This window comes from Gracilinanus agilis, chromosome 3 (assembly GCF_016433145.1).
Source record: "Gracilinanus agilis isolate LMUSP501 chromosome 3, AgileGrace, whole genome shotgun sequence".
Taxonomy (NCBI): Eukaryota; Metazoa; Chordata; class Mammalia; order Didelphimorphia; family Didelphidae; genus Gracilinanus; species Gracilinanus agilis.
In genome coordinates, this window is record NC_058132.1 from 28699268 (window position 1) to 28719754 (window position 20487).

At 45.1% G+C, this 20487-nt stretch overlaps 1 protein-coding gene across 1 annotated transcript; it reads right to left on the reverse strand.

Moving 5' to 3' along the window:
* Nucleotides 1–13000: 13000 nt before the first annotated feature.
* Nucleotides 13001–16948, reverse strand: SBSN (suprabasin). Its single transcript, XM_044668612.1, has 5 exons — nucleotides 16631–16948; nucleotides 15953–16252; nucleotides 14322–14390; nucleotides 14077–14121; nucleotides 13001–13024 (listed from the first exon to the last, which is right to left on the reverse strand). Exons 1-5 carry the CDS (start codon nucleotides 16946–16948, stop codon nucleotides 13001–13003), a joined length of 756 nt encoding a protein of 251 aa, XP_044524547.1.
* Between the last annotated feature and the right edge of the window lie 3539 nt (nucleotides 16949–20487).

Genomic DNA, 20487 nt, shown 5'->3' on the forward strand with positions numbered 1-20487 from the left:
TTCTGACCCAAGGCTCACCCTTGCATAGGAGCTTGGAGTACTGCTGACACTGCTACTGGAGCCTCCCTAAGGGAAAGGAAGTGACACAGAGTCAGAGAGACCAAGATTATTGCCCAAGTTTATCTTCTATCCCTTCCCCTCCCTCTCCTCTCCCATGTGGACACCTGGAATGGGTGAAGGAGACACTTCTCCATAGCCACAACATCTTTCCCTTTCCCCATATCTCCTTACCCCAGAGACGCTTCCTCCATCTGACCCAGAGGATGGGGGGTTGGTACACTAAGGGGAAAAGGAGATAATATTAGGGAATTCCGATGCCCTAAGCCAGAGTCTGCATCCCTTTCAATCTGGCCTATTCCTCCAAGTGTGTCTTCATCCCTATTTCTTCCTCCTTTCCACCTCCCCCAAAGCATTCATTTTCTTCCCATCATCCCTCCTTCCTGCCTCCTTCTCATCCAGCTTCCTTCCAGTTCTCATATTGTGCCCTCAAAGCTTTCCTTACTTTCCCTCATCCTTTTTTCATCACCCCCTCATCAATCACTCCCTTCTTCCCACAAGCCTCCTCCCCTGATTTCACTCTTACCCCTGATTCCTGGTTGCTGCTCCTCTCCCCCAGCTTCCCGTTGCCCGAATGACTCCCCTACAATAAGAGGGAGATGTGGGAAAGAGAAGACTGGGTTAGGGTAGTGGGTCTAGGAGAAGAAGGGAGGGAGTTGGGATGACTAAAGAGATTTGAGGGAGAAGGCTGCTAGTTAGTGGTAATCCAAGGGAATGGGCTGGTTCATTTACCTGTGAGTTGCTCCCCTGACTGGATGAACCTTGAGAGTGACTCCCAATGAGGCTCCCTTGGCTGCCATGACTTCCTTGGCCCTGGACACCTCCTTGAGAGCTGGTACCACTGCTGCTTGAGCTTTCATGACCTCCCAAAAGCCCATGGCCATGATGGGAGTTGGTTCCAGCATTTCCATGCCCTCCAATTAAAGGCCGGCCATTATGTGCCTGCAAAGAGAGGATACTCGGAGTGGGTGTCCTTTACTTACTGGGGAGGAAGATTAGAGGGTACAACAGGGAGAAAGAGATGGAGAAAAAACTACCAAGAAAGAAATATCATAAAAGAGAGCCAGAAGGAAAACAGATGGAGACCATGAAGGCTTGTTGACACTTGAACCCCACCCCTGCTCCAGTTTTCCTGACACCACAACCCTCTGCCTCCTGACAGTTCCTCCCCTCTGTTCTTTCACTCTTTTTTTCCACTCACATTGCCAGTCCCCTGATGATGGATCCCCTGCCATGGACGATGGATAATATCATTTCCATGACCGATAGCTTTACCGGCTTCACTGATATCTTTGCCCACATTGCCCCCCTGCCATGGACGATGGATAATATCAGTTCCATGACTGATAGCTTTACCGGCTTCACTGATATCTTTGCCCACATCGCCTCCAGAATGACTGATGGCACTACCTATATCTTGTATGCCACGACCAATATCATCCCCAGCAGCAGCTGCCTCGGGGTTGTAAAAGTTGTTCTGCCACTCACTTTCAATAGACCTTTTAAGCCCATTGACAACAGGTTCCCCTAACCCTTCACCAATCTGTCCCCCAGCAGCAAATTCCTCAGGCTCTGCAGCACCGAGGGAAGCTCCCAAGCTGCCCCTGAGAGACAGGGACAATATAAGGCAGAAGAGTAACCCCTGCAGTTTCATCTCTGCCTCCTCTCTGCTTCTTCCTTTTAGGTTTTATTCTTCTTGTCTCACAATTTTCCTTCTCTTTCTCGTTTCTCCCCTCTTCTCCTTCCTCCCTGTCTGTGTCTTTCTTCACTCTTTCCTTAACCTCCCCAAATCCCCTTTCCCTTTGTGTCTGTGGCCCTCTCTTCTTCTTTCCTTGGTTCCCTTGACTCCCCAAAAATCCTTCCTCCAGCCACTGCTCCTTATACATTGACAGAGAGGGAGGTGACAAAATGGGGCGGGTCCCCAGTTCCCTCCTCCCCTGTGATTCACGGCCAAACTGACGATAAGGTAATGAGCTGTAATTGGGAGGCTCTGTTGCAATAGGAGGGACTAAGAGCAGGCAGGGAGGGACTGGGTGCAAATAATATCCCAGTTTCCCAACCATAGGAATTTAGAGCGCTGGGTGGGGAGAAAGGCATTCAAGGAGAGAAACCATTGGTCTCACTAGAAGGTGTGTATAGGAGAATGCCTCATCATGAGGGAGAACGCCCAGGGTACAGCCCATCAAAGGATGGGTGATGGAGAATAACAGCTGAACTGGCTTGGGTTGAATGGGACGGTTTGCCATGAGGCTGTGAGGCACGTGAATAGAACAAGACCTCAACCTAGTCACTACCTCTTTTTTCAGCCTCTGCCATTTGTGGGTGCTTTTTCCCCTTGTGTTTTCATCTCAGTCATTTTGTATTCCTCCATTTATGTCTGCCTTGAATTGCTGCTCCCCACTCCAGTTTACCTTCCCCACAGCTGCCAGAGTGATGTCCCTAAACCACAGATGTGATTACGTTCCTGCCCTGCTCAAAAACCTCTAGTGGTTCCCTATTGCCCTAGGAACTCCTTTTCCCACCTAGACTCCGGATTACCTTTCCAGGCTCATATATTATACATTATACCTCTTCCCAAACTCTAAATCAGTCAAGCAGCATTTATTAAATGTTTACTATATGTCAGCACTATACTGAGCTCTGGAAATTCAAAGAAAGACAAAAGACAGTCCCTGCTCTCAAGGAACACACATCTAATGAGGAAACAACATGCAAATGACTATATGAATAAGTTGTAGAGAGTATTAATTGCAGAAAATCAGCAGAGCAAACATACTAGAATAAATAAAGGGGGTCCAGAAAAGGCTTCTTGTCAAAGATGGCTGGGACTTTAAGGAAGCCAGGAAAGCCAAGAGGTGGAGATGAGGAGGGAGAAAATTCCAGGCATTGAGGATAGCCAGAGAGAATACCCCAAGTCTGCAGATGGAGGATTACACAGGAAATGGAAGGGAGTAAGGTATAAAAAGCCTGGAAAGACAGGAAGGGTTTTGATCACCAAACAGAAGAATTTTTTACATTTATGCCTGGAAGTGATAGGGAGCCACTGGAGTTTATTGAGTTGAGGTGGTGACCTGGACAGATCTGCACTTTAAGAAGACTAATTTGACAGTTCATCAGAAGTGGGCAGATTATTTTGATCCGGCCATACCACTGCTTGGTTTATACCCCAAAGAAATCATAAGGAAAAATCACTTACACAAAAATATTTATAGCCATGCTCTTTGTGGTAGCAAAAAATTGGAAAATAAGGGGATGCCCTTCAATTGGGGAATGGCTGAACAAATTGTGGTATATGCTGATGATGGAATACTATTGTGCTCAAAGGAATAATGAACTGGAGGAACTCCATGTGAACTGGAACAACCTACAGGAATTAATGTAGAAGGAAAGGAGCAGAACCAGGAGAACCTTATACACAGAGACTGACACATTATGGAACAATCAAATGTAATAGACTTCTCTACTAGCAGCAATGCAATGGTCTAGACCAGTGATGGGCAAACTACAGCCAGCCGCAGGCCAGATGTAGGCCCCCTGAAATGTTCTATCTGGCCCCCCACTACATTATTCCTAATCTGACGAATGCAATGAGTAGGATACAATACGATGAAACTTCCAAAGAGTTACCTTAGAAACAAACATTCAGATGAGCATTTCCTTTCCTTTGGCCCCCCTCTTTAAAAAGTTTGCCCATCACTAGTCTAGGATGATTCTGAGGGACTTATGAGAAAGAACTGTGGGAGCAGAAACAGAAGAAAAATAACTGCTTGATCACATGGGTGGATGGGGATATGATTGGAGATATAGATTCTAAGTGATCACCCTAATGCAAATATCAATAATATGGAAATAGGTCTTGATCAAAGACACATGTAAAACCTAGTAGAACTGCTCATTGGCTATGGGAAGGGGATGAGAGGAGGGGCGGAAAGAACATGAATCCTGTAACCATGAGAAGATATTCTAAATTAGTTAATTAAATAAGGATTTTCAAGTTAAATAAATAATAAATTAATAGAGAAAAAAAGAAGTGGGCAGATACTTGAAGCAGGGAGGCCCACCAGGCTGTTACTCTAGCCCAGACATGAGGTGATAAGAGCCTCCACTAGAGTGTTAGCAGTAACAGAGGTCAGAAGGAATCATATCCAAGAGATGTTAGAAAGGCAAAGTTAGCAGAACTTAGCAGCAGACTGGATATTGAGTAGGGGTGGTGGGATGGTGAGAAAGAGTGAGAAGTTGAGGATGGCACCCAGGTTGAGAAGCTTGGGGTCTAGAAGAATGATAGTGGCCTTCATAGTAATAGGAAAGTTCAGAAGAGGAGAGTTTGGGAGGAAAGATAATAAGTTATTTTGAACATGTTGAGTTTAAGATATCTTTGGCAAATCTAGCCTGAGACACCTCCTAGCTATGTGACCCTGGGCAAGTCATTTAACCCTGTTTGTCTGGCCCTTGCCCTTTGTCTTAAAGTTGTTACTAAGACAGAAAGTAAGAATTTTTTAAAAGGATGTCTTCAGTATATTCTACTTGAGATGTCTAATAGGCAATGAGAGTTATGAGTCTGGAGGTCTGGAGAGAGGTTAGGACAGGATAAGCAGATCTGAGAATCTCCACTCTAGTGATGATAATTAAATTTATGGCAGCCATGAGAACCCCAAGTGAAGGTATATAGAGGAAGAAGAGAAGAGATCCAGAACAGAAAGCCTCATGAAACACTCACCTTTAAGTGAGCATGACCTAGACAAAGACTGAGCAACAGAGACTGAGAACGAGCAGACTGATAGAAAAGAGGAGAACCCAGAGAACTGAGAAAGAAAAAAGAAACTTAGAGAGGATCAAGAAAAGAGTGACCAGGGGGCAGCTGGGTAGCTCAGTGGATTGAGAGCCAGGCCTAGAGACGGGAGGTCCTGGGTTCAAATTTGACCTCAGACACTTCCTAGCTGTGTGACCCTGGGCAAGTCACTTGACCCCTACCCTTACCACTCTTCTGCCTTGGAGCCAATAAACAGTATTGACTCCAAGATGGAAGGTAAGGGTTTTAGTAAAAAAAAAAAAAAATTAAAAGGAAAAGAAAAGAAAAGAAAAGAAAAAAAAAAAGAAAAGAAGAGAAAAGAAAAGAAAAGAGTGATCCTTTCTGCCTTGGAACCAATACATAGTATTGATTCCGAGTCAGAAGGTAAGGGTTTAAAAAAAAAGTGATCCACAGTGTCAGAGGCTTCAGAGAGGTCAGGGATGGAGAAAAGGCCATTGTGTTTGGCAAGTAGGGGATCCCTAGTAACCCAGGAGAGAGCAGTTTTGGGAGAGTAGTGAAGTTGACCAGATAGTAGAATCAAGAAGAAAAGGAAATGAAAGGAAATGGAAGCCTTGGTCATAGACAAGCTTCTAAAGGGCTAACCTAGGCTGCTGTTTCTCATCTCCCTCTTCACCTCCACTTTTTAGAATCTCTAGCTCCAGCAAGTGCCACCTCTGGAACCAGGTGGCTTTCACTCTCACCCACACCTTGGTACTAGTGCCCCCTCCAAATTATTTGGCATTTACTTTATATTTCCATGCATGTATATATGTTGTGTACCTTGGTAGAATATAATCTCAAAGGCAGGACTGTTTGATTTTTCACCACCAGTGTCACTTGGTAGAGTTGGTCAGTCAACAGGCATTTATTAGGTATTTGCTGTGTTAAGCACTGAAAATACAAATACAAGCAGAAAGAAAGACAATCCTTGCCTACCCCCAAGGAGCTTATACTTTATGGATGTACAAAAGACCATCCTCAAAACCAGGAAAGACCTGGATTTCAGTTCTCTTTCTGTTATCCTGACTGCGTGATGCTGGGCAAGTCACAGCCTCTCGGGTTTCAAGGCAACCCTCTAAGGCTATAGATTGTAGAGAAGATGGGAGTCTGCTTTTGGTAATGGAAGTGTCCTCACCTAGGAGCTCCCTAGACCAATCACTCCTGGCTCTAATCCCAACCCCAGTGCCTAGTACAATGCCTGTCCCATAATGAATGTTTGTCAGTTGATTGGTTGTTGGTTGGTTGATTCTTTTTCAAGTATTTCCTTATCAGCCACCTTCTCCAGATCTAGGTCTTACCTCCCAAGAAAGCCCAAGATAACCTGCTCTCCAACTCCTGCTCCAGCCTCCAGCCTATGAAGGGAGCGACTCAAGGTGTTTCCATTGTTTGGGGAAGTCTGGGGTCCAGGAAAACCTTTGCCCTGGAAATAAAGTGTCATTGTTATGGCATTTGGGCTGCTCTTGGCCAAGGAGTAGAGGAGTAAGTGGGTGGGGGCAGTCACCCTAGGGATGGAGTGGGAGGAAAGGAGGGAAGAAGGGAGCGGACCTGAGTATCCTGTTTACCCATTCATGAGGGGGCATGGGTGTGAACTCACCACTGCCCTGTGAGGAGTGGGTCAGCTCCAAATAACCCCCCATCTTCCAATCTCCCCAGGGGCAGAAAGTGATGGGAGACAGAGCCTGTTAGGGAGCTAGGAGGGTCGTCCAATGAACAAGGTCAGGCAAGTTCCCTTGACTTGACTCTTTGGAGTTCCCCTCTCATAGGTCTTCTCTCTCGCAGGATCCAAGCTCCTGGACCCTACCCCTACCCTCCTAGCTTTCTTCCATAGCTCATATTTCTTGCTCCTTCCTTTGCAAGTGTTCCTGACCCTAGCCCTTCCATTGGCACTCAGTGATATTGCTGAGAATCATAGTCATGTCAGATTGTGTGCCTTTCTATCAATGTTAATTTGGTGTCACAGTAACACAGAAAAAGAAAAACTGCTAGAAAAAAATCACCCTGCTAGGATGCATCTCTTTCTATCAATGTCTGTTTCTTACCTTGACTCTGACTGATTATGTCAATGCTGTACCACAGATCTAAATGAAGGCCTGTTTTCTTTTTCCAGCTAGTGGTATCACAACATAGAGACATAGTCTAAGGACCTGACCTTTGTTGTGTGAAGATGCAAAGCATGGAATCCCTGCAAAGGTACAGGGATAGCCTCACCCAGAATTCCAACACCTTTTTAAAAAATTAAGAACACTTACCTTCTGTCTTAGAATCCAAGGCAGAAGAGGGGTAAGAGCTAGGCAATAGGGTTAAGTGACTTGCTCAGGGTCACACAGCTAGGATGTGTTTGAGGCTAGGTTTGAGCCCAGGACCTCCCATCTTGAGTCCTGGAACCTGTCTTTTTTTTTTTTTTTAACATTTTTAACAATTTTCTTTCTTTCTTTCTTTCTTTCTTTCTTTCTTTCTTTCTTTCTTTCCTTCCTTCCTTCCTTTCTTTCTTTTTCTTCCTTCCTCCCCCCTTCCCTTCCTGCCTTCTCTCCTTCTCCTTCTCCTTCTCCTTCTCCTTCTCCTTCTCCTTCTCCTTCTCCTTCTCCTTCTCCTTCCCCTCCTCCTCCTCCTCCTCCTCCTCCTTCTTCTTCTCCTCCTCCTCCTTCTTCTTCTCCTCCTCCTCCTCCTTCTTCTTCTCCTTATATTTCTTCTGTTTCTTCTTCTTCTCATTGTGATCACTTCTCAGTGCCTTCCCCTTCCACATCCCAGCCCTTATAGAACCCTCCCTTAGAATAACATTTCCATGCCTCAAATTATACCACAAAGCATTAATCACTCAAGCTATTTGGCATTGTTTAAAAAATAGAAAGATAGAACAGACTACCTAGATAAGGAATAACCAGAAGCCATTGAACTCAATAACCCAGTGGTCAATAATCACAATAACCTAAATAACCTGGGAGGAAACTCCAAACTTGACAATAACTGAAGGAAAAACAGGAAAGCAGTCTGGCAGAAATTGGGCTTAGACCAATATCTTATACTATATCCCACAATAAACTCATAAGGATACTAGATATGAATTTTAAGGCCATATCACAAAACAACATGGAAAGAGAATGAAGGATAGCAAAGTAGCAAAGGGGATAGAGTTAGAAGGACCTGCATTCAATCTGGCCTCCAGATATTTCCTAGCTGTATGACCTTGGGCAAACCTCTTCACCCTGATTGCCTAGCCCTTGTCCTTCTGCCTTAAAGTTATTACTAAGAGAGATTAGAGGTCTAAGAAAATAGAAAGAGAATAAGATGAGATACCTTTTATAGTTGTGACTGTGGGGAAAGTTCTTAGCCAAACAAGGGATAGGGATAATCACAAAAGATAAAGTAGATTTTGTAATTTCAATTACATACAATTCTCCTTTATAACAAATAAATATAGTCAAGCAAAGGAAAGCAATTTGCTATATCAGAAAATATTTGCTTCCCTTCTTCCTCTCTTGTCTTTGAGTCATTTTTGAGTCCTAACTCACAGTGACCCCATTTGAGGTTTTGTTGGCAAAGATACTAGGGTATTTGCCATTTTCTTCTCCAGCTCATTTGACAGATTAGGAATCTGAAGCAAACAGGATTAAATGACTTGTCCAAGGTCACACAGCTAGGAAGCATGGGAGACCAGATAATCCGGAAGATAAATCTTCAGATTCCAGGTGTGGTACTGTATCTACTGCACCACCTAGCTGCCCTCCTCTCTTGGAGGGTGGGGAACTATGGGTGTAGAACAGTGCGTATACTATCAGGCATGATGAAAGGATTGATTGTTTTTGCTGAACTGTTTTTTCTTTTCTTTGTTTAATTTTTGTTTCAAGTGATATTTCACTGGGGAGGGAGGAAAAGAGGAAATGTGCTTTTAAAAAAAGGTGATGTAAAAAATGAAATACATAAATAATTCTTAATTTTAAAACAAAGGAAATGTTTGCTTTATTTCACACCTCTTTGCCAATAGATGGGAGTCAGCCTGCCCCCTCAAGTCCTCTGAAGTCACACGAGTCAATGTATATATCAGAGTTCTGAAGTCTTGCAAGTTTGTTTTTCTTTAGGCTATTGTGTATGTAACTGTTCTCCAGGTTCTGATGACTTTGCTTTGCCTCTGTTCATACAAGTCTTTCCCAGTGCCCTTGGATTCTTCACACTTCACTTCTTGTGGCACCATAATATTCCACTATATACAGAGGCCACAGTTTATTCAGCTGTTCCCATTCTCAGTACATCCACTCTCCTTCAAGTTCTTGGCCATTACAATAAGTGCATTTTCGTATCCCTGGATCAAGGGTCAATCTTCCTACATCCCTGCTTTCTGCTTTGCTGCCTGAGCTATCAGCAGGTCTTCCCCACCACCCAGACCAGGCTGGCTAATTAGATGTAACATTGCATCATCCTTGGATTACAATCAAAAGTGGTGAGTAAAAGTGTAGGGAGGCCTGGGTTAGGGTAGCGTAGGGAATAGGGTGAATTTGAAACCCTGAGGGATGAGTGGTATCCAGAGAACCCTGAACCCTCCGAACCTGCTCTTTTTGCCAAAAAGGTCAGAATCCCCAGTAGAGAGAAGAAACCCTAACCCTAGACAGAATAATCATTCTCCCTGGCCCCTTAGATATCATCTGCTATTCCCACATATCCCAGTATTACATCAGATACACACACATACACAAAGCCTACATAGACATACCTCAGATTTCATTTTTTTTCTCTGAGATGGGCTCTGTTGGTTTTTTTATTAAAACCCTTACCTTCTATCTTAGAATCAATACTAAGTACTGTTCCAAGGCAGAAGAGTGGTAAGGGCAGGCAATGGGGGTTAAGTGACTTGCCCAGGGTCACACAGCTAGGAAGTGACTAAGGCCAGATGTGAACCCAAGACCTCCTGTCTCTAGGGCTGGCTCTATCCACTGAGCCATCTAGCCTCCCTCCTTTTCTCTGTTTTTAATGCATTTGTTGCTTAATACAATGCTATGAGGAGGTAAGGTCAGTGGAAAAAGACTGGAGATTGCCTCCAAGAAGGCTAGTATAGAAAAGATTGTTAAACAGGGATGGGCCACTAGGAGGCATAGTGGAGAGAGTACTGGTCCAGAATTCAGGAAGACTCCTCTTCATGAGTTCAAATCTGACATCAGGCACTTACTAGCTATGTGACCCTGGACAAGTCACTGAACCCAGTTTGTCTCATTTTCTCCATCTGTTAAATGAGCTGGAGAAGAAAATGGCAAACTACGTTAGTGTCTCTGCCAAGAAAACCCAAATGGGATCGTAAAGAGTCACACAGAACTGGACAACAACAAAGCAGGGATGGAATAGGCAATAAGATCAGCTATAGCTCTCATTTACAAGGAGGCTGAAGCACCAGCCCCCATACAAGTGCAAGACCTGGGCATGCTGGAGCTAGGTCTAACTCACTAAAAGCCAATTGTTAAATTTTCCATGTGAGCATTATGTCTCAGAAATTTGCAAATACTATAAAACAATATGTCTAGACTTAAGAAAGTGAAAGAAATGCCAATGATACAGATTAAACTCAAAAGTGCATCATACAGAGTTGGGGGGATTGGTTGTTAAACATCTACTAGCACTCCCCCAGGGCAAAGAAAAAGTCAGAGACTTAAAGTCAAAAAGCTTATGAGCTCTCATTCCTCATATCCTACATGATCTTGAGCAAGTCACCTTCCTGGGCCTCAGTTTACTCTTTGCTAAAATGAAAGCGTTAGACTATCCTATATAAGATCACAGATTTAAAGCTGGAAGGGACCTCAGAGACCATTTAGTACAACTCTCTCATTTCACAGAAGAATAAACTGAAGCCCACGGAGTTAGAATGTCTTGCACAGGGAATAAATTTAAGAGCTAGGATTTGAACCCAGATGTGTCTCCTGAGCTACTTCTGTGAGATCCCTAAGGGTTAGGATGTTGAAAAGTGTGTCTAGCCTTTAGGTCTGGTTGCTGTCTATAAATCTCTCACAGATCTATCTAAGGAAATTCTATATTTATTCTGTTTAACAGATACCTATATCTATCTATATCTATTCTGTTTCCCCTCTCCCTGCCTGCTGTCCTGGCATCTTCTTGGTTTCAACACAGATTCCTAAAAGGGCAAGGTGGTTTAATTTGCAGGCACTTCCCCACATATGAATCCTGAATTGAGGGGTCATTTGAACTGTCCCACATCTAACTTTGGGTAAATCTCTCTAATCTCTTTGAGCCTCAATTTCCTCCCCTGTGAAATGAAGGAACTGAAGCAGGTGACCACTAAGGTCCCTTCCAGCTCTGACTCTTAACATGAGTGGCCATATTTGAACTCCTATTCTTTTGCTCCAGAGCCAGGGCTTATTCCACAGTAACCCATGACCTCCACCCAATCAAGGAAGGCAAGATAGAGAGGGCTGCCTACACAGGAGGAGAGAGGCCAACTAAACACAAATCAGGAAGAAGGACTAATAAAGTCCTACTGTGCCCCCAGGTCCTGTAGAAGGTGCCGATGATACCTAGACATCAGTGAATCACTGTGCCAGGGAAGAGCTTACAGTGGTTTTGGGAGAAGCTACACAGAAGTGCCTACCCAATATATACAAGACCATTGGGAAGAAGAAACCAGCAGCTGGCCAGATGAGTGGGAATCAGGTGAAAACCTCATGTAGGAGATGGGATTGGATGGGAGCTTTGAAGGAAGCTATGGATCCTAAGAACCTGGGTGAGGAGGGAACACCTTCCAAGTGTGGGGAACAACCTCTGGTGTGTTCGAGAAACTACAAGAAAGGCCATTTGGCCTAGATATGTAATATGTGAAGGACCCTGGGAAAGTAGTCAAAGAACCAGCTTGGGAGAGACTTTAGATGCCAAACAGAAGTGTTTATATTTGATCTTAGAAGTAATGGGGAGCCACTTGAGTTTATTAAGCAAGATAGTTGAGTTACATAGACAGATATCATTTTGGCAGCTATATGGAGAATGAGCATTTACAAGTCATTGGACCATGTCTCAGTTTTCTCATCTGCAAAATGAGCTGCAATGGAAATGGCCAACCACTCCAGGATCTTTGCCAGGAAAATTCCAAATGGGGTCATGAAGAGTCAGCCAGACTGAAACAACTGAAACAACTGAATAAAGATGGAAGATGGAATAGAAAGAGGAGAGATGGAAGCCAGTTAAGAATCTACCATGAGAATCCCAAAGAGAGGAAAAGAGGGTCTGCACCAAGATGGCGGCCATGTGAATTGAGAGAAGAAAATGTGAAAGCTATCTGTCAGGATTTACCCTGTATATCTCTTGTTTGTACACAGTTATTTGCATGTGAGTTCTTGGAGAGCAGGGACTGACTTTTGGCTTTCATAATGGCTGCAACAGTTAGCACAGTGCCTGACAAATGTTTGTTGTTCTTGAGTTTTGCCCTACTCTTTGTGATCTCATTTGGGATTTTTCTTGGCAAAGATACCGGAGTACTTTGCCATTTCCTTCTCCAACTCATTTGACAGATGAAGAAACTGAGGCAAATGGAGTTAAGTGACCTGCTCAAAGTCACACAGGTAGGAAGTGTCTGAGGCCAGATTTGAACTCAAGTCCTCCTGACTCCAGGCCCAGCACTGTATCTGATGCACCTCCTAGCTGCCAGGCCTTCCTGTGCCTCCTATTCAATATGAAATATGAAAGGAAATAAACTCTAGGGTTACCAAACAGATATACATATATATATATATGGAACAAACTGGGTTAATTTTCATAAAGAAAATTTTATTGAGTCCATAACATTTTTTAGTATCATAAAGTTCTTCATATAAATTGTCTCACTAAACACTACTACTCTGGGAATATTTAAATAGGATAATATAATTATTTACCAACTATTCCCTAAACCTCCTTGACAAGCTTTTCAAACCCATGAGGGTTAACACATACTTTGGCATGTGGAAATGCTTGTGTTTAAGTTCATAATAAAAAGGAAAAATGTTAAAAGACACAAAGGGGGAGTACTAATATATCATGTTTATTAACAATCCCCCCAACTCCTTGTGTCCTCTCAGGAAATCCTGGAAGTTACCCACATAGTGCCCTCCTCCCCAAGTTCTCCACAAGCACTCTGAAGACCAATCCATCTAAGCCTGCTCAGCCCAGCAGACAAAGCTCATCAGTTCATGGGTTTATGTTGGCGATGCTCTAGGAAATAAAAGGAGAGAGCCAATTGTAAGATCTGGGTCCAAAGGAGACAGAGACAGACATGGAGAGACTCCGAGGGAGAGGGAAAAACAGAAGAGAAATGGAGTCAGGGGGAGAAAGATCTCACCACCCTGGCCTAGCATGGCTAAGGATGGCTCAGGAGCATCAGAGGGAGGTGATAAACAGAAAAGAACTGGGTTTTTGAGGCTAAGAGGAAACCGTGGGAGTTGGAGGAGGAGGGAGACCCCCAGTATCACTTTGTCCTCTGGGAGAAGGGGTGGGTTGGGGTGGGGAAGGGACAGGCTGATGAAGAGGGAAGGATTTGTTCATCTCCCTTGCCTTGTTTGGACTGTTCTCTCCTTAGCCTAGTTCTGGGGCAACAGATATGGTAGAGGAGAGCTCTCTGATCAACTGCAAAGACCCCAAGTATAGTTTTGGGTACAGAGTGAGAGAGGGACAAAACAGGGAGCTTTATACTGGAATAAGATGGGGAATCACCTCAGTCTGGGGAAGAACAGAGCCCTACAATGCTTAGCAGGGATAGGTAGACTATATGGATCAAAGATGTCAGAGAAAATTCTAATAGAATGTAAGATCCTTGAGGGCAAGAATTGCCTAACTTTTGAATTTATTTCCCCAGTGTCTGGCATGGTAGCTGACTTATAGTAGAAACTTAATAATTGATTAATTAATTGCAATCCTTTCTGGATGCCAAAGGAACACTTACACTAAGTCTAGGGATGAAGAAAAGAGGTTATTAGATTCCAGGAAAGTAGGGAAAACACTCTGGCAGACGGCCTGGTCTGTCCCAACTGGTCCCTCTATGGCTTACTGATAGGTGTGGGCCCCAAGGAGTCTTGTTTCCCAACTCTCACCCTGACTGTAGGAGTCTGTGGGAGGGAATAGAAAGATAGATAGAGATAACTCAAAACTGAAAGGGGAAAGATGAGAATGGGAGCTAATATTTAATAGAGGGGAGAGGAGGGGAGACAGAAAGACCCTCTGCCTGAAGAAGAGCCTTAAACAGAAAGGGCAAGGAATACGATACTTACTCTCCATAGAGCTGGCAAGTTGATGAAGGGCATGTTGACCGAGGCCTAGAGATTGAAGAAGGCAAGAATTAACCCCCAAGTTTTCTTTCTACTTCATCCTCTAATAACATCTCGGAACCAAATGGGTAGCCTCCTAGCCTCCATCTCCTCCTCAGGACTCAAGGCCCCTTTGCCCTCCTCCTGCCTCTCTTTCCCTTCCCTCCTTCCAGAAAAAAATCAGTCAAGCATTGTGAGGAAGATCTTACCCCAGAGTTCAAGGGTGTGACTCCGGCCCCGCTGCCGTGCTGACCTGCTCCTCCTCCATGATGAGCTCCCTGAGGGTAAAACCCAGACTGTATTAGACTCCCTTAGCCTTGAAGGAGCCCTCAGTCTTTCCTGGAACACCCCCTCTCCATTCAAGGGAAGGCATAAGGAAAGTAAGTAGGCTTTCCCTCACGGTCCAATTGGACCAAACCACGCTGGTATTACTGGAGGGGATTAGGGGAGTGGGGTTCTCGAGACTCAAGAAGAGAGGCTCCCAACTCTTCCTCATACCATCTGATGTTCTCCCAAATTTCCCACCATTTCTTCATTCTTGTAAAATGTATTCCAAATAGAAGAGAGAATGAAGACAATGACCAGATACCAGGACCCCAGAGTTGGTATCAAATCCAACTCAGTTGTAAATATCCCAATCTCGAGACCAACTTTATCACTAACCTTGCCTTATCTTTCTCCCTCTTCCTATTCTCAGATACCCTGGTGCAATTTCCCCAATCCCACTGCTGCCAAACCTCAAAACCCAACTCCAAATCTCTCCTAATCCCAACACTGTCCCTGTCCATGGCCTATGCTTTCTTCATCCTAAATCCTGAGTCAATGCTGTCTTTCACCCAGAGCCCTGCCCTATCCACACCTCTACTCCTGGCTTCATGCCCAGTGGCAGAAGCAGCTCTGAATTTGAGGCCAGGTACTCGCCCCAAGATGCCGTCACCGCCTTGTTAATCCCAGGACTGTCAACAACCCTAGAATAATAGGGTGGATGGGAAATGCAGGCATCCTGTCCCCCAGCCTTTCTTCATTCACTTGACAGACCAAATTCCTCTATCCCTTGTCTGTAATAACTGTGTCTTTGTAAGCTTTTCTGTTTTTTCCTCTGCACCAGCAACAATTCTCCCTCCCTTTCCCTAGGAAGCCCTCCTTCTCTTACCTCTTCTAGCTCTAATCTTTCTTGTACTCTAGATTCCCTAGGACACTTAACAAAATGTTTGTATCATGTGGGATCCTGTGTTGAATCTCACATCTGTTCTCTGGCTCTCCTATTAGATGTTGTTAACTTATTAACTAGATAAGCAGTTCCCTGAAGACAGGGGCCACATCTCCCCCTTCCTCCTTGCCCCAATATCTAACCCAAATCCATAGCTGCTTCTGTCACCAGGCAGAAAGCTAGAAGGGGAATAGAGAAAGTAACCAATATAGGTTTTGTAGATAGGGGTCATCTTCAGGGCTGGGGCTACCTGATTTTATAACCTGATCACACTTCCTTCTGATCTCTCCCAACTGGGCTTTGACTTCATCACTCTCTATGCTGTATTCTTACTGGTAGAATGTAAGCTCCTTGAAGGCAAGTGGTTATATCATTTAAAAAACCTATTGCCAGTGCTATGTATATAGTTGGCATTTAATAAATAGCTGTTGAATTAAATGAACTAGGGAGAGGAAAATAGGAATCCACTTGGTTGTTGAACCCATAGGAGACCATGAAGAGGGAAGGGGAGCCTTTCCGCCATTCACCAAAGGAAGCATCCATGAATATTCTCCCAACATGCTCAATGTTTAAGCTCTCCTTCCCTCAGCTGCCCCAAAACCCCAATTTTCCCCACCCTTGTTCACCTACATTCAGCGGCTGGTTGGCCTCCTTGCCGGCTTGGTTGACCCCATGGTAGACATCCTCCTTGACCTTCTCCAGTTCCTTCCCAGCTTGCCCAGCAGCATGGTTGACCCCTTGGTTAAACTTGTTCACTTCCTTCCCAGCCTGCCCAGCAGCATGGTTGAGCCCTTGATTGAACTTTTCTACCTCATTCCCAGCTTGCCCAGCAGCATGGTTGACCCCTTGGTTAAGCTTGTCCATTTCCTTCTCAGCTTGCCCAGCAGCATGGTTGACTCCTTGGTTAAACTTGTCCGCCTCCCTCCCTGCCTGCCCAAAAGCATGGTTGACCCCTTGGTTAAACTTGTCCGCCTCCCTCCCTGCCTGCCCAGCAGCATGGTTGACCCCTTGGTTAAACTTGTCCACCTCCCTCCCTGCCTGCCCAGCAGCATGATTGACCCCTTGGTTAAACGTGTCCACTTCCTTTCCAGCCTGCCCAGCAGCATAGTTGACCCCTTGGTTAAACTTGTCCACCTCCTTCCCAGCCTGCCCAGCAGCATAGTTGACCCCTTGGCCAAACTCCTCTACCTCCTTCCCGGCCTGCCCGACAGCATGATTCGCATCGTGGATGCCCTTGTCCATTTCTTTCCCAGCTTGGTTGAGCCCATGGTTGGTGCCTTGGATCACTTTGTTTGTCTCCTTCTCTGCCTGCCCAGCAGCATGGTTAACTCCATGGGTCAATTTGTCCAGACCATGATTGATCCCTTGGATGCCTTTGTCCACCTCCCTGCTAGCCTCTTTCCCAATGTTGTCAATGCCGTTGATAACTTTTTCTACTTCTCTGCCAGCTTGAGTGATCCCATGGTTTATGCTGTCCAGGGCTTTGCCCAACTCTCTTTCAGCATTGCTCAGCCCATGGTTGATGCCTTCCATGGCCTTCACAAAGGGGTCATTTTCAGCTGTCCCACCAGGTAAGGCCCCCAAAAGCAGCAGGAAACAGCAGTAGATCAAGGTGGCAGGATGCATGTTGGTTGGGCGCTGGGGACTGCAGAGAGGAGATAATGAGTCTAGCCTGCTATTTATCCTCCCTCCTCCCCTCCCTCCTCCACTCCTCCGTGACTCAGCTACCCCATGAGGCAGTTGCTGGTCCCCATCGAAGGGTGGTGTTTCCCAGGAAGATTTCAGATTGAGCAATGGGAAGGGGGAGGGGGAAGGGTGAGTCACAGTGAAAGAGGACCCAGGCATCCAAGATCCTGGCCTAGCAAGGGTCCCTCCACCCCCGGACCCAAATGTCTGACCTTCCAACCTCCACCTCTTCTCATCCCCTCCCACAACCCAAGCATCCTGTCACTCCAGTCAGTTCCTGATTCTTTCTCCCACTTTCAGTCTCCCTCCCCTCTTAGTATCCAGGTAGCTTACTCCCTCCCGTACTCAGGCCTCCTCCCTAGGACCCAAATTCTTGGTCTTTCAGCCCCCACCCTTCCCATTATCTGCCATGACAAAGTCATCCTGTTCTCCTCCCAGGACCTAGGCATCTTATTTCCCTGCCAGTCTCAAGTATTCTGATCCACCAGATTTTTCCAGAGCATCCCCCTCCCATCCCCAGGCCCTGCTTCCCTATCAGAACCAAAATATTCAATTCCCAAGTAGTGGGAGAACCTGAAGAAATGCAATGATTAGTGAAAGGCAGTGGGGTCTTCAAAGGTTGGGTGGAGCCAGAACAGGTACAGAGGAAGAAAATTCAGGCAATGTCAAGATAAATGTCAGTGGGCATTATCAAGACAATGAATGAGAAGTGAGATGGATGGAACCTAGGTTCCCAGATGTCTACAGGGGTCTACTAGGGAGGAAAGGGAGAGGGATTTCATATAGTACAATATGAATACCATTCCTTTGCCAGAACCCAGGCATCCTGCCTCCCAACCCTAAGGCAAGGGCAAGAGAGCTGATTTTGATCAACCTGAGAGCAGACGCAGTGTCTCCTGAAAATCCGGTTGGGGTGCCCATGGGGAGGGGCTAGAAACCCAGGATAGCTGGAGGATGTCAGAGCTAGAGCTGGGCTGGGGGCCAGTGAACCCAAACTTCTTGCTCTCCTCATCTCAGAGCCTCCCCTAGATCCTGCCCAAGAATTCAAGTGGTATCATTTCCCATCTACTCTTGCTGGGTGCCCATGTGACTAGGAATTGAGGAGGAATTAAATTAACTGGGGGAAAGGAGGAGAGGAAGGAGATCTGGAGCAGGGGAAAATACTGAAGTGCTAAGAACACAACCTGAAGTGCAGACACTGAGTAAGACAGGGAGTGAGGGGGTGGTTAGGGTGAGTTTGGGTAGACAGAAGAGGCTAAGGGCAGTGAGCCTTGTCCATGATTGGGGAGACTCAGTAGTGTCAGTTACCTGAGCCATACAGGCATCCTAGCTAAGGACTGAGAGGCATATCTTAAAAACAAGACTTGGAACTAGAGATCAAGTAGAGGGGATTTCATTTCTGGTGGGGAGGCCAGGGTGTGAGTCAGGGGGGAAGGGAGGTATAGGGTGTGAGCAGGTGGAGGAAGGCCAACTATGTGTGTGGGGGTGGGCAGGTGTGTTTATTGTTCACGTGTTTGTATGTTATGTCCAAACAAGAGCAGCACAACCCACTGCCCTCTCATTATTCAAGTATCCTGTTCGATGGCCCTTCCCTAGGGGTCCACACTCCCCTCCTAGAACCTAAGCAGTCTGTCATTCCCACTGTCCACATTTGGTAAAGCATTCTTTTCACATATCAAATTTTCTCAAAGAGACATTTTCCTAATTTCATCACTCAGGACCTAGAGCCAATCTCATGGGAGAAAAGAGCTCAAGGTGTGGCTTTTCTGTTCCTGAGTGATGTTTGGAAAAGGGGTGGGAGTTGCCTTCACTACCTCAAGTGACCTCTATCTACAGAGACCACAAAGAGTAAGAAGGCTATGGGGTAGAGTGAAGTCCTCCAGGAATTTCCCAAACATAGGGAGATGGAGAAGTTCCCTTGAGCTTGTCCTTTCCCCATTTTTTCCCCTTCCCCATTCAAATTTCTATCTCACTGTCCCTTCCCATTTTCTGTTACCTTTCCCTATCTTTCTGTCCCTCTGCCTTTATCACTATCCCCTCTATTTCTGCTTCATTGCCCTATCCCACCCCTTTCTCCTGCCTCTATCTCTGTTTTTTCCAGTCAACTCAAGATATATTCATCATGAGTGTAAAGGATTGGAGTGCAGTGCAAAGAAGAGAAACAACAGAGTTCCTGCCCTCAAGAAGCTTACATTTTTACTGAGAGATAGGAGGAAGACATGCACCCAAATAAGCATAACCCAAGGACTAAAAAAAAAAAAAGAATGAAAGGAGACAAATGAGGGATCCAGGAAAAGAGCCTGAAGAAATGGGGAACGAGAATTAAATCTAGATCAATGATAAGAACTCCCATAGAGTCAGAAGACCTAGACGTGAATTCTCAGTCCTCTGTTAACTTCCTGGGTAAACTTCCTGTAGGTTCTCTAAGCCTCAGAATCCACATCTGTTCACAGTGATGTTCAAGGCTCCTTCCAACTCTAGATTCTATGACCTCAATTTCTTCTAGAAATAAAAAAGTGTCTGAACTTGATTTCCAAAAGGAGGCAAAAAAAAGGGCCAAGATGGCAGAGTAGGAATAAGCAGTACATCTGAGCTCCCCTCCTCAAAACTTCTTCAGACAGACCTAGAAGATGTACCAGACCAAACCCTGTTAGAGAACTGTGCCCCGCCCCAAAAAAAGGTACAGTGAGCCATTTGTCCACCCCAGGTCAGCATTAAAAAACAGGCAGGGAAGACTATGGACACTAAGGAGAGTCTCAGTTCTAGCACCTATGGCCAGCCTTCAGCAGAATATCCAGGGCAAGAATCCCAGACCAAGGGGGAGTCTATAATTTTGTCACTCTGAATCAACACAACTTTCCAGCTAGTCTATAGGGTCAGAGTCTAGTGGTATATACTGTTGGGCAGACCCAAACCCAGGTCAGAAATCTGTAGAGCTCAGACTTTGAGAGCACTGGAATTTTGCAGGTTCATAGTCTTTGAGATCCTGAAATAACACAAAACCCAATTCCTCAAAAAAGCAACAACCTAAACTTTCCCTCCAAAATGGCACAGAGCCCAACCCTGACATCAAGTCCAAAGTCAGGGAGTAGGCTGGAAGAATGGGGGAAAAAATTCTCACCATGAGCTATTTTGTTGATGGGGATGCCCAAGACACAAATGCAAAAGAGAATGACAAGGAATACCTCAGGAAAAAAAACACAATCTGGGCAGAAACTCAACTAGAATTCTTGGAAAAGGTGAAATAAGAATTTTTAGAAGAGCTTTTAAAAGGTTTTATATAGTCATCCCCTCAGATTCTCATTCTTTGCCAAGTCATGAAGAGAAGAAAAGATGTGAGAGCACCTGAGAGGGGGAAAATTGAAATATAGATGAGAGCATGGTAAAAGGAATTAGAAAGGGAATTAACAGCTTGGCACAAGAGGTATAAAATCTTCCCAAGCAACAAGCTGCCTAAAACTTATCAAATAGAAGCCAAT